This window comes from Drosophila montana, unplaced genomic scaffold (assembly GCF_035044405.1).
Source record: "Drosophila montana isolate Dmon_TW-CO22-7 unplaced genomic scaffold, ASM3504440v1 contig_3216_1, whole genome shotgun sequence".
NCBI lineage: Eukaryota > Metazoa > Arthropoda > Insecta > Diptera > Drosophilidae > Drosophila > Drosophila montana.
Window position 1 is genome coordinate 647137 of NW_026998096.1, and position 14919 is coordinate 662055.

The 14919-nt window shown below is 36.4% G+C and overlaps 1 protein-coding gene across 1 annotated transcript; it reads left to right on the forward strand.

Annotated features, from left to right (window-relative positions):
* Positions 1–5767: 5767 nt before the first annotated feature.
* Positions 5768–6565, forward strand: Tom (Twin of m4). The gene has a single exon (XM_064688908.1). The coding sequence runs from the start codon at positions 5842–5844 to the stop codon at positions 6319–6321; it is 480 nt and encodes a 159-aa protein (XP_064544978.1). The 5' UTR covers positions 5768–5841; the 3' UTR covers positions 6322–6565.
* Positions 6566–14919: the final 8354 nt, after the last annotated feature.

Here is a 14919-nt window from a genome sequence, read left to right on the forward strand (position 1 = left end):
AACGACAGGATAAAGGAATTCTACAGATACAACGCATGTTTGCACAAAAACCGCCAAACAAAGTCCTCGCCAAGTCCAATTGAAATGCCTTTTTTTCAGCAGCGATAAAAATACAAAAAAAGGCCCTAACGTGATAATCTCTTAAATTGTCCCCCAACGCTGAAATCTCTCTTTAGAAAATTAATAAATAAGATCTTGTTATATGGTACTATTTTGTTGTGATTGAATGGTGCTCATTCCCAAAGATGCCATAATTGTGGCTCGATTATAGTAAACGTTACCCAATCTGATGTAATAATTATGTTACCAGTTTTATATTGCTTTATATAGTACAATTTTGTTTTTCAAGAGTTAGCTACGATAAGTAATTGTCATTGCCAACATAAATCGTGACATATATGAGGCACAGTTTCTCTTCGTAGATATCATACATTGTTTTACCAACTATCCTTCTAATTATATATTGAATCTCCCAAAAGATAATCATCAGTCGCTAATTGAGTTTTTGTTGTGCCCTCTACATAATTGCAAGGATATTTTTTTTCGTAATCCTGTTATAGACCTTGTGCAGAAATGTTTAATAAAAAACATTTGTAAATAATAGAATTAAAAATATATGTAAATAATGGGGACAATAGCAATACGAACAAAACGATTTTATATAACACAAACAGGACATCGAAAAAAGATTATTAAATAATGGACAGCTCTTTAGTAAATGCCTGTGATTTTAATTAAAGAAACAATTATTGTGTTTCTTAATAATGTATAAATACAAGCATAGGGCAATATCTTAAATAAAAAAAGATTTCAGTTAATTTTTTGCAACACTAAAACCAAATTGGAGTATTGTACATTTAGAAATGTAACTATAACTCTTGTAAATATTTAATGTTTTACATATTAATCTTTTTATTTTGACCGCGTTAATATTATAGTTAAGAGACACTTAAACCAGCCATCTCTAATAGATACACTTTTTCTTCGTTGCCCTTAAAATTTTTAATTTTTAATTAGACATAATAGTTGTTATCCTAATTAGCAGTCATCAAGCTGTGTACATATATAAACAACAAGAGTATCCGGGTTCAATTCGCAGGCAAACGATTGGGTATACATAATATGGACTGAACCTAAAACCATAGCTGGGCGATAGTTGGGTTGATAGTAATAATAATATTTATAATCCTAAATAATATTAAGTAAATACACTGAAACTGTTTATTGTACATTTTCAAGTCAAACGTATTGATAGTCTGCTCCCTCATCCGATCACTTTAACCTCTAATTCGGTGGTCAGCGTCGAATCAGTTACACACATACATAAGCCTGAAAAATAACAATAGGCACATGCATATATTGTCTGGTGTATATATTTGTAGGTGCATGTATATAACACAAAACACATAGATATCGTAATACGCTTCAATAGGAACACACACACACACACACAATGACAACTCGGAGCTGTCCGAAAATTTTAGTAAACAATGAAAAACCCAAATCAATAAAACTCGGCACCGCAGGGGACATAACTTGGGATTAGGAGCAAAAAAAAAAAAAAAAATAGAAGACCCTTGCACACGTGTTCACAAAGGAAAGTGGCCGACGCGTAGGGATGTTTTATTCCAAAAATGCCATCAATTTAGTTAAAATTTGTTTCTTTTTTTCGAACACTAACTATTTTGGTGGCTTAAGGCTTGGTACTTATTGATTTTGTCGATTATGCTTACACAACATACCCTGTTATAAAGTAAAAGAATAGGGTATATAGCGGTTAAGCAGAAGCTGCCCCGACTATGAAGGTACAATATACATTCCTGATCGGCATCAAATGTATATTTTGATATCCAATCTGTCTGTCTGAATATACTTATTGACACTATGAGTTCCTTCCTTCTACACTTGTATTTTATCTGATTTCTTTACCTCTTTTATATTTTTATATATATTATATTATCCAGAAGATAAACTTTCAGCGATTTTAATGTATGATTCATTTGATGTACATATTTGAAGATCGGAGCTTAGTACAGAGCATCGCCTAGTCGGCCCTTTTTGACTATACAACTCTTGTTTTATATTGACAAATGGGTTCTAGATAGAAGACAACTTTTTCACAAACCGTAGACGTAACAGAAACCCAAAGATTTTCATTGCCAGCAATGCAATTTGATCCGTTTAGACGACCTGAGGCAGCACTTGACAATTAGGATAGTTGGTCGACGGCGACAGATTGAAGTGAAATGTACATTCGTAAATATCACTTTACAAGAACGACAGCCGAGATCTGGTGTCCCGACCGCTGTTATATTTGACAACAGGCGTCTGGGGCTGTGATCTCAAGTGCAGCTCATAACACAAACCTCAGCAACCCCAGGCGAGGGATGTGGCTCCAGTTTCTTAAATTAAGTGCCGCTAAATGGAAAGTGAACACTATTTTGAATCGCATTGGTATTCATTACATATCGGTTTTTTAGCTCAGCCGTTTCAAGTGCTCACATCTTGAAGGTCTCAGAGCGGAGGTGCAAGTGTTTGCCATGCCCCAATAATCTTTACTAATCAGCAATGAAAGCTATTCCATATGCTAGCTCAGTGCACATTAAATTCTTGTAAAATACTTGTGCACCAATAGTTGGATGATAAGTGCATATGGAAATACAAATGAAGTACTATCCCATCCCATGTAAATCATATGTACGATAGCTAACGAGTCTTAAAGTGTTGATCGAATCGAATACATTATCAACATGATTTTGCTTTTAGGCCGCACACGAGTTACGAGTCTGGCTGTGGTTGAAAGTATCTTTGACTGTACTTATCTTTTCGAACACATAGCCCATAAAAGGTACGTGAGTTGCACCAATTACTCTTTTACCTAGGCTACGCGTCTTTACTTGAACAGGTAATTTCGACACGTTTGCACGTACAGCCTACAGTCTGTTAGACGTTAGGGTAGAATAATCAGCAGGACGCCGGCGCCAGTGCATTTTTGATTTAATTTCTTTCCTTTTGTTTGACATTCTCAGAATAGCAAAAACTGTCTTGCATTTTCTTGAATTTTTTAGATCTTGGGTGCGATTTGTCACACTTGTTCGGCAAAGCGTAGCTGACTTACCTGGGTAGAAATCGACCTGTCCGGGCGTATCCAGAAAAAAAAACAAGTACGCAGTGGGGTGCAGCCGACTGCGCAAAATTATGTCCACAATAACGGTTTGATAAAGTCGAAAAAATAGTTTGGAAATTTACCTTAAAGCAGTGAATTTCAAACTGTATTGTGTTTATGTTGCGATTCTTGTAAACGTGTCAACAATATTTGGAGTGATCTTTAAAGGAGTTCTCGAATAGTCCACCTGCCCAAATTGGTTTGCAAAGACTTTAGACCTTTTAAACGCGCATATATTTAGTTTTTGAATAATACCGAATACGACTTCAAGCCAGTATATTGAATCTCTGTAAGAGCTTATATAAATAACTATTTAAGGACTCTCGGATTGTCGGCGAAATATTGCAATTTTGACTTATCTATTCATGTTGATCTGGAACTTGGAACAGAATCAAACCAGTTACAAATAGACATTTTATAAACATTTAAGGACCGAAAAAGTACAGTGAAAATATGTTTCAAAATATCGTCAGAGAAAATGTATTTTAATCCGTTTCCGGAAGGCTACCATTACGCTGCATTGGATATGATTTTTTTTCTGCTGAATTGCCCTTTTCTAATGCATTCTCCTATATGTGCTTCGATTGTGTATTGTTGGATTTGGTGGCACTAGGTTGCACACGTGCAAGGGTCAGCCGTAAATGCGCAGGTAAAAACACCAAACTCATAAAAAAGATAAAAGAGGAATTAATGAAACGAACCCTAAAATGACCCAAAACGAATGCAGCTCGGTAAAGAAGGGATAACTGCCATCACTTCAATCTTTTACGGAGCGATCCTCTGCGAGATGGCATGATAGATAGGCGAAATTGAACCCACAGCCAAATGATTATAAAAACGGACAATACTCGAGAGTTCGCGATATAAAGAAACTATAGAAAAGAACACTTTTCTGAAAATGAAGGGAGTGTGCATGACGAAAAGGAAAAAGTGCTTTACTCGAAATTGCCCGATTAGAGGGTATCCTGTAGCCAGCAGCCTCGAGATCTGTGCCTTGATCAACTTTTGTGTGAACTATTCAATTCCATTAAAATGCTCAGGACTTTATTATGACATATAAACATAGATTGTGCTATTTTCGGAAAATCGCTGGAGGAATCTGAGGACCAAAATATTTGGAATCTATATATGTACATATATGAAAACAGACACCTTCATATTGTGCTTTGATAATTTTTAAAGGATTTGCTTAAAATCCGGAGCTAGATCCTGATATTGAAAAAAGGCGTAAACTTGATCTTCGTATTGCTTATAACCATTTAAAATTACGGTGGCTTGTATATTCTCTGAAATATGTTATACCCGCTCGTACGGGCAGGGTCACATTGACTAATTGAAACCCTTATAAGGTTGGGCATGCCGCTTTCTGTATGTATATATACCATATATATATATACCATTTGTTACCCATTTTATTGAATCCAGAGAATGATAATAACAATTATACTTTATAATATTATTGTGTTATTTTATTCTATATTGATTGTTTCCAAAATGTTCATCATGAGTTTATTGATTATTTGGTTTTGCAACAACTAAATTTCGTGTCTCTAGCTTTTCTACCGATTCTGATTTCTACTGATTCTGACTCGGTGTGGAATAATCTTAACAATAATCAAACTTTATTTGAATCTGGCGATGCTAATATTTACTTCTGTATGGTCACGCATACATATGTATATGAACACACCCACACAAATTGAGTGTACCCTTCTTCCCCATTTGAAGGATGCTTGGCGTAAAACCGTTAAAAATAAAATAAAGAAAGTAATGTTCCGAAGGGGATGCTCAAATAACAATTCGAAGACTCAAAAATAATTTGCCGACAAAATTCTTGTAAATTTGAGCATCGAGAATGCATCACCCGCGTCGTAAATTGTTTACGCACCAACAACAGACAGATCCTAAAAACAACAATGACAAACAAATATATATATGCAAACGGTTGGGTTTGCCCAGTACCTGCCGCTCCGAGATCTGCTGCGGCATCTCCTTACCAAATAGCGCGTTAATTCGTTTTGACTAACCTTCAGAACTCACATTAAGTCCGGAACACCGAAAATACGTTACTTTCTACCTACAGGTTGGGCACGACGAGGAATTGGGATTTTCGTGCTGTCTCAATGAAATGACCAACAAGTTGGGTTTTCCAGCACAGAGATTGCCTTTGCGATACGCAAACTATTGTGTTTCTCGCTCCCTGTCATTTTCGGATAGTGTGTCGAATTTTAAAATCCTCAGCACTTAGGGTTGGGTATTTACGGACTTGTTTCGACTTGTCCGTTCGTGTCGGGCAAGGGAGTTTGGAATGTGATTTTGGGATTTCGTGTTTGGCAGGTAACGAGCGAAAGAGACGGTGCAACAAGAAAGCAGTTTTTGTGAAACAACAAATGCCAACCAAAAATCCACTTTAAAAATCTGGGAAATGCAGCAACGGAGATTCTCATTCTCTCATCCGATGCGCAACCAACCACCTGCCTCAAGGGCGCATTTTCATTGGCTGACAGCAGAGAGAGTACAGAGTATTGCGAGCGCAGCGGGTATTTCGGCTGGTTGCCTCTGAGCGGCGATCGTATAAAAGCAGAGCCTCCGCTGGCCAAAGAGCAGAACAGTACGAACCAGCAACGTGGCAAGAAGTCCGCCTGTTGCAACAATTTCAATTTGTATCGCTTACAATGTCTTTCATCACGCGGGAATACAAGTTCGAGACCAGCTCGACGATGCAGCGAAAATCAGATCAGCATACAATGGCTATGCTTAGCCTCAAGAAACTTGTCAAACCACTGCTGAGGTTGATCAAGAAGAAGCAGCTCATACGCAAAACCCTCGCCGAAGTGCAATCGCAGAACGAGATCAACTCATCGTTGGAGGACATGCGCAAAGACTCGGTTGCCAGCTGTGACAACATGGCAAATGAGCTACTGGAGCAGCGTCTCTTCAACGATCTGCGCGAATGCCCCAACAATGCGGCCATTATCGTCCAGCAAGATGAGCATCAAAGCGTTGTGCCTGTGCAACCCGATCAGACTTTCATACCGGTGCACTTTGCGCGCACGACCAGTGGCACCTTCTTCTGGACCTCCGCCGATGGGACATGCCTGCAGCAGCAGGAGCAGCAAATGCGCGAGAGATTCGACCGTTGGGTTCAGGCTTAACCCGCTCGCCGAGCCGCCAACATTGATGTCAGCTTTAAGACCAAGTGTCACCTGCTCCAGTCAAGTGCTGGGTACAGTGATCCACTTGGCACCGACCGCAATCTCAGGGTGATATTAGCATAGATTGTGTGCTTGTGCACACAATCATTTAACTCTACGAGCATATTTGTAAATTATTGTGATTTTATGTTAGGGTATCTTTAGTTTTTATAAGAAAATCATTGTCTTCCATGTTTGTTTGTTAGGTAACTTTTAGGCTAAGAATCATTGTCTTCCATGTAAAATATTTAGTTTAAGCAAATAAATAATTAGAGCTAGAAGAAAAACTGTTCCTTGTTTTCAATTTATTACACTCGGCTTTTATTGGATTCAGTATGCTGATGCCATACGAGCCAAATCTTATCAAGCTCTATAGGATGGCAAAATATTCTGTTTTCCTAGATATATTCTTACATATCTGCAAAGCCGTTTGCCAAATGTCTACATGTGTAGCCAAAAATAGCCGTTTTTCTTATCCCTTTTCTAAAATATGTTAAATTTGAATAGTGTCTAAGATCGATACGTTCATTTAGACGTTTGTGACTAACTAACTTTAGCTCGTTGTCTATTAATAAATAATACCTATTATTTATGAGGTCGTTGAAGCCTTCGTCTACCTGTTAGGCAAATTGACAAACAACTTATAAAACACATTTTATTGAGCACAGGCTATAAAAACATGAGTTTTTGAAGAATTCAGCGCGTGGTGCCCACAACCAGAATATTATATTGATTGGGTACAGGGAATTTTGTAGTCGAGCACACTCGACTACAGCGTTCTCACTTGTTAATTATTGCGTAAAAAGGAATATGCCCCAAAAAGACTTGACCGCTAAAAATATTTATTTGCGGGAATAATCAAATAATATTATATGTTCTATATATATATGCGAATGCGTGTAACATAGAAACCAACACTCCGGATTTGCTATGAGTAAAAAATTGAACCGTAATGATCTTGAACTGACATGCAGAGGGACATATCTGCGAGGGACATATCTGCAGACCATAGTTTTGGGGATAAAGAGTACAAAAACATTTTTAAAAATTTTGTCGTCCAAAACGGCATGGAAAATACTGTGTATCAGGTTTGGAGATAAGCCGAAATCTGAACACAATACATTAACCCATAAGCCACAATGGTCTCTACAGTCGTATATTCAAACAACTTGTCATTATCAAATAGCTGCATTTCGTATACTTTACGGACAGCATATGTTTAACGAGGGTTTTGGGCAACATGCTCCGCTGTCATTCTATTAACCATGAAATGATTAATAAACGCGGAGAGTCCACAAAAGAAACTCCTCCGCAGGCAAACCATACGAATAAAAGAAATGAAAAGAATATAAATATATTCAACTGAAGTTAGGAGCGGACGAACGAGCCTGACACACGTGCATGTAAAGGAGCCTCGACTACCTGTAACTCTGAGAAGTGGAATGCGTGAACCCTTAGAAAAAAAACTTGCCTCAAGCGAAGTGATTGGTGATTGGCTGATCAAACAGACATGAGGGATGATGGTTGAGGCTGACATATAAATACGCACAGATTCCGTAAGGTGAACATCATATTAAATCCACACTTTGCAAAGTTGAGTCAGCACAATGGTCTATGAATCGCTGCTGAATGCTACAAGCAGTCCATTATATGTTGACGTTAGGAAGCACAGCCTCAGGCCCTTCAGAAGTATCCAAAATGTTTTCAAAGTGGCCTGCAAGGCCTTCCAGTGGAAAAAACAAAACAATGCGATGGACATCAAGGAGCTCGAACTCATCAAGCCCTGCAACGTGGCTTAGGATATGACACCAAGGAATCAACAAAAATGTACCTTTTAAAAGTTTTACAAAACACAGTTATTCTATATAACATTTTTAACATTTGAAAGCTTTATGTATTAGAATTAAATATTCTTGGAGAATAACTTAAGCAGGTGTCGTATTATTTTCTGGAAATATAGCGAGGTCGCAACCATGATATTTGAATATGTGTTATGAGGCATGTATAAATTTACACAGGCAACTACAAAAATAAAACAAAAACAAGTAGGAGTGCTCACTTTAGGAGTACCCGACTGGCGGATAATCTGAATCTTTATCCATCAAACTACTAAACTAATATAATAAAAAAAAACGAGAAAGAAGTGCTATCTTCGGCACGCCGAAGATTTAATACCCTTGCAGACCCAACCTTTTCAAAATGATCATAGTGCTTTGCCCGTATCTAAGAAGCACAGGGAAAATAGTTAATGCCGAGTATGGTTAAGATATCTTGAAAAACCAAAAAAATTCCATACAACAGCATAATTTTCGACCGATCGTTCCTATGGCAGCTATATGATATAGTTGTCCGATCTTAATAGGATTTTGCATATATATGGGGAGCGTAGTAAAACTAATAAATACCGAGTTTGGTCAAGATATCTTGAAACACATAAAAATTTTCCATACAAAATCTTAATTTTCGACCGATCTTTCCTATGGCAGCTATATGATATAGTTGTCCGATCTTAATAGGATTTTGCATATATATGAAGAGCGTAGTAAAACTAATAAATACCGAGTTTAGTCAAGATAACTTTATAAACCAAAATGTTTTTCATACAAGAACCTACTTTTCGTCTGATCGTCCCTATGGCAGCTATTTGGTATAAAGGTCCGATCCAGCTGGTTTTGACATATGAACTGCGTGCAACAGAAAGAGGGAATTCTGCAAAGTTTCTTAAAGATAGCTTTAAAACTGAGAGACTAGTTCGCATAGAAACAGACAGACGGACATGGCTATATCAACTCGGCTGTTGATACTGATCAAGAATATATATACTTTATGGGGTCGGAGATGTCTCCTTCTATGCGTTACACATTTCACGACAAAATTATAATACCCTCTGCAAGGGTATAAAAAACAAATATTTTAGTTCTCTACGCCGCAGTCGGACTAGCTTTTCATTTGTTACTACATCGCAAACCAATACAACCACACGTTGTCTTTAAAAATCTTTCGAAAACCAAAACTTTTTTGATGATATTTTTTCAATATCTCGGCCAAATAATGTCAGATTTTGAAATGTTATACCTTTTTGAAATTGTACGGATCCCAACTAACATATGGCATTTAAACATTTTAAAGATCGATGGGTTAAAAAAAGTAGTTGACCAAAAACCGATTCGTTTGTAAAGTCAACCTTTTTTGATGATTTTTTGGAATATCTCGGCCAAATAATGTCCGATTTGGGAATCTTATACCATTTTGGACTCGTAAGGATCAGTACTATCGATTGGCATCAAAAAATGAAAATCTAAATTTTGGCCCAAATCGGCCAAAATGGCAAGGGATTACATCACGTTTTTTCTAAAAACCGGGGTCGGTTCGAAAATCAAAACTTTTTTGATGATTTTTTTCAATATCTCGGCCAAATAATGTCAGATTTTGAAATGTTATACCTTTTTGAATTTGTACGGATCCCTACGAACAAAAAGCATTAAAACATTTCATAGATCGATGGGTTAAAAAAAGTGGTTGACCAAAAACCGATTCGTTTGTAAAGTCAACCTTTTTTGATGATTTTTTGGAATATCTCGGCCAAATAAAGTCCGATTTGGGAATCTTATACCATTTTGGACTCGTAAGGATCAGTACTATCGATTGGCATCAAAAAATGAAAATCTAAATTTTGGCCCAAATCGGCCAAAATGGCAAGGGGTTACATCACGTTTTTTCTAAAAATCGGGGTCGGTTCGAAAATCAAAACTTTGTTGATGATTTTTTTCAATATCTCGGCCAAATAATATCAGATTTTGAAATGTTATACCTTTTTGAATTTGTACGGATCCCTACTAACAAATGGCATTCAAACATTTTAAAGATCGATGGGTTAAAAAAAGTGGTTGACCAAAAACCGATTCGTTTGTAAAGTCAACCTTTTTTGATGATTTTTTGGAATATCTCAGCCAAATAATGTCCGATTTGGGAAATTTATAACATTCTGGACTCGTAAGGATCAGTACTATCGATTGGCATCAAAAAATGAAAATCTAAATTTTGGCCCAAATCGGCCAAAATGGCAAGGCACGTTTTTTCTAAAAATCGGGGTCGGTTCGAAAATCAAAACTTTTTTTGATGATTTTTTTTCAATATCTCAGCCAAATAATTTCCGATTTGGGAATTTTATACCATTTTGGACTCTTAAGGATCAGTACTATTGATTGGCATCAAAGAAATGAAAATCTAAATTTTCACCAAATCGGCCAAAATGGCAAGGGGTTACATCACGTTTTTTCTAAAAACCGGGGTCGGTTTGAAAATCAAAACTTTTTTGATGATTTTTTTTCAATATCTCGATGTCAGATTTTGAAATGTTATACCTCTTTGAATTTTTACGGATCCTTACTATCAATTGGCATTCAAACATTTCAAAAATCGATTGGTTAAAACATGTGGTTGACCAAAAACCGATTCGTTTGTAAAGTCAACCTTTTTTGATGATTTTTTGGAATATCTCGGCCAAATATTGTCCGATTTGGGAATTTTATACCATTTTGGACTCGTAAGGATCAGTACTATTGATTGGCAACAAAGAAATGAAAATCTAAATTTTCACCAAATCGGTCAAAATGGCAAGGGGTTACATCACGTTTTTTCTAAAAACCGGGGTCGGTTCGAAAATCAAAACTTTGTTGATGATTTTTTTTCAATATCTCGGCCAAATGATGTCAGATTTTGAAATGTTATACCTTTTTGAATTTGTACGGACCCCTACTAACAAATGGCATTCAAACATTTTAAAGATCGATGGGTTAAAAAAGTGGTTGACCAAAAACCGATTCGCCTGTGTTTAGTCAACCTTTTTTGATGATTTTTTGGAATATCTCAGCCAAGTAACGTCCGATTTGGGAATCTTATACCATTTTGGACTCGTAAGGATCAGTACTATCGATTGGCATCAAAAAATGAAAATCTAAATTTTGGTCCAAATCGGCCAAAATGGCAAGGGGTTACATCACGTTTTTTCTAAAAACCGGGGTCGGTTCGAAAATCAAAACTTTTTTGATAAGATTTTTTCAATATCTCGGCCAAATAATGTCCGAGTTGGGAATTTTATACCATTTTGAACTCGTCAGGATCAGTACTATCAATTGGCTTAAAAAAATAAAAATCTACATTTTCTTGTTAACAATCAAATTATAATTTTGACCGAACTTGACAAAACTGACCTCACAATTTTCGCCCAAAATTTTGGACAGTTCGGAAGTCGAAAGTTTTTTGATAATTTTTGATTATCTGGGGTAACCAATTTCTGTTTTTAGAATGATTTAGTTTTTTAAGTCAAGCGGTTACATCGCAATGTTTGTCAAAGACGAGATTTTTGTCAAGTATGGTAAATATTCATTAGAATTGATCCGTACATACATACATATACATATATAAATTTCAAACCATAATGTATCATAATTGAATCAGATTACCAAAGAGCCGACCTTTACATTCCACCCAGCAACAATTAACAACTTGGAGCTATAAACAGTGCAATTGACTACGGGGGTTAAACTATCGCAGAACTATGTATATGAGCGAGCACAAAGCGGACAACAAAAATCGGCGCACAGAAAACAGAGCCGGCCTCGTCTTGAATAGACAAAATTCGTAAGGCCAAATGCATAAGTAGATGATGCACACGCAGTAATATACACTATCTACTTTTGAATTGCGCTTACGCGAATTTTTGTTGTTGCTTATCGCTTCAAAGAAGAATTTATCTTGAGATCAATTGCTTGCTCTAATTTCTGTGCGCCGAGAAACTATTTTGCATATATGTATTAGGCAAAGCGAAATTGATAATATGTATATACATACATACATATGTATATGCGCAATGGTGCTGGACACAAGAACTGTAAATCTCGTTTTGTTTTGGTTCCATTGAACACACTCGTCATTAAAAATCGGCTTTTAGTTATGAAAATAAGAAACCATTAAGAGCTGCTGTTTTTGTGCGGTTGATGATTGGCGATAAAACTCTACGTTTACTTTACTATGTGGCGATGCCTGCTATCATGAAAGCAAAGCTTTCTTTCAATATCGTTGCGTTTTTGTTTCATCAAAATCCTAAGGCAACTATTAAATACGATTAATAATAGAATCTACTAATAGAATAAAAAAATGGGTCGTTCATATTGACTACTGTGGTCACACTAACAGAGTGCCAAATTGTGAGTGCCTTAAGTGGTCGGAAAAGCCGGCGCACAGAAAATAAGCAAGCGATCAAAATTCGAGTGAGAACGATGCGCCACATTAAAAAGCATACACACCCACACAAACAGGTGTATGCGCAGAGATGCGCCAAAGCCAGAGATAACCAAGCAGTCACCTGTTTGTGTGTGTGTTCGCTGTCATTTATCTTCTTACGCTCATGCACTCACGACTCTTTTCGTTGCTGATCTGTGATTGGTCCTATCAATAATTGCGTGCATTGAAGTTCTCGTCTGGCCGATCGCCTGCTCTATTTTCTGAGCGCCAATTTTATGGACTTGAGCAACTTTGTTTTGTGTTAGTGTGGCCCTATTAGTCAATAGGGCATGTTGCTATGCTGCGAGCTATAGTCTATTAAAGCAATTATTATTTGAGTAAGGGCAAGTGCGGTACTTGTTTAATATATATTATTTATTATATTAATATATATATTTTATGGTTTGCTGTGCGCCGATTTTACTTCACTTTGCACCCACGCAATAAGTTCTGTTTTAGTTAAACGCCTGCAGTTGAATCAAGCTGTTTAAAATATAAAACTATGAAGCGTCTCAAGTAAATGCCATTATAATGCCAAATGACATTATTATGACAAAAATCTAACCTGTTGCCAAATCCGGTTCGGTTCGGAAATCAAAATGTAATCTATTATAAATAATTGGACTTAAGGAGAGACATTTAAAGTTTTAATATAATAATATATTTCATTTCATAAATAAAACTCGTGAGTAGATAATGACAAGCATCAAGTATGTACATATGTATACACACATTTCTATTTATTTGGCAATTCCCTCTTTCTATTACCTGTTGGGATGTGTGATTGTTTTCGTGTTATCTATTCATACATATGTGTATTTGCTTATGCTCCAAAAAATAATTTATCTTGTGATCGTTTGCTGCTTATTTTGAAAATTGTTTCCGAGATTGATTCTGATATAAAATCAACATATTTTGGTTAAATTAGCTGCCCTTCTAACTTTGGGTATAGCCATTATATTTTCTTTTGTTTTATTTTAAAAGTAGTTATAATTTTTGGTACTTTGCAGACCAGAATTATAAATCGACATTCGAAAATTCCACTATTAATATTTTAAAAAAATGTATCAAATTAGTAAGGGCAGCTATAAACCTCACTCGATTTTCTTTGCGCCAGTTTTTCTTGTCCACTTTACGCAGTAATTTTATTTAATTTATTCGTATGTTAGTCTCACCCAGGCAGGTGTTTAAAGCTCTTTAAATATATTGCGGATTGTCTTTAATAGACTTAAAAGGTATGTTGTTACGAAATCGGTCCTTATACATATACCCGAGTTGCAGCTATTTTAAATATCAGACTTGAATATCTCGTGTCTAATTTTATAAATAAAAATATCACAATTTCTCACAACCAGCAACTTACAACTTGCGGCTGTGCAGAATCTTTGCCCTGTGTTAATTTAATAATGGGCTCAAATTAACAGAAAACTACTTTGCGTGGGCGCAAGTCTTATTTAAAGCGATAAGCGCATGTGCAAATACCTACATGCATACATATTCGGCGATGCCCTCTGCCTGAGCATATTTGTGTGTGTGTGTGCATACTTGTACGTACCTTTGTATGCATGTGTGTGATTGCCTACACAAAACTAAGCTGCGCGAGGGGAATAGCAAAAAAAAATGTAAAAAAGGGCACACAGAAAGTAGAACAACTCTTGTTGCTGCTCACAAAAATTCGGGAGAGCGCGACGCATATGTAGATAATGCACAAGCACGCATATACACATATACACATATGTATGTATGTACATTTTTACATTTTTGCCTATTCCCTCTGCATTTTGTCTCCTTATGCATGTGTGTAATTGTTAGTAAGTTATCTACCTTCGAATGGCGCTCACTCGAGTTTTCGTGCACTTTTCGTCCACGCAGCATAATTCCGTTTTAATTAAATGCCAGCAGTCGAGTAAAGAAGCTTAGAAATATTATTAGTGATAATTCGCGGCTAAAAACTGTCCGTGTATATATTATCCGGCTCGTACGCATCGGAAATTATAATGGACATTAAAAGTAATGCTATTCAGAATTTTGCCAAAAGTGTATTCAACATTTTAAGAGTTCGGTCGATTTAAAGACTTTAACGAAACTTTAAACGTATACCTTTCCAAAATCTGATACAAATTAACCGATATAAGGCCATTCAAAGTTTGCCATAAGATGATGAAATTTTTCTGCTTAACAAATCAAGAGAGGGCGATGAACATGAAGATAATGCACTAGCAATCATAATCACATACATACGCGCATATTTTGCGATTCTGTCTGCATGCATAT

Excerpts from the sequence above, each read along its gene's own strand:
- Tom (XM_064688908.1), top strand. The coding sequence starts at position 5,842 with ATGTCTTTCATCACGCGGGAATACAAGTTCGAGACCAGCTCGACGATG.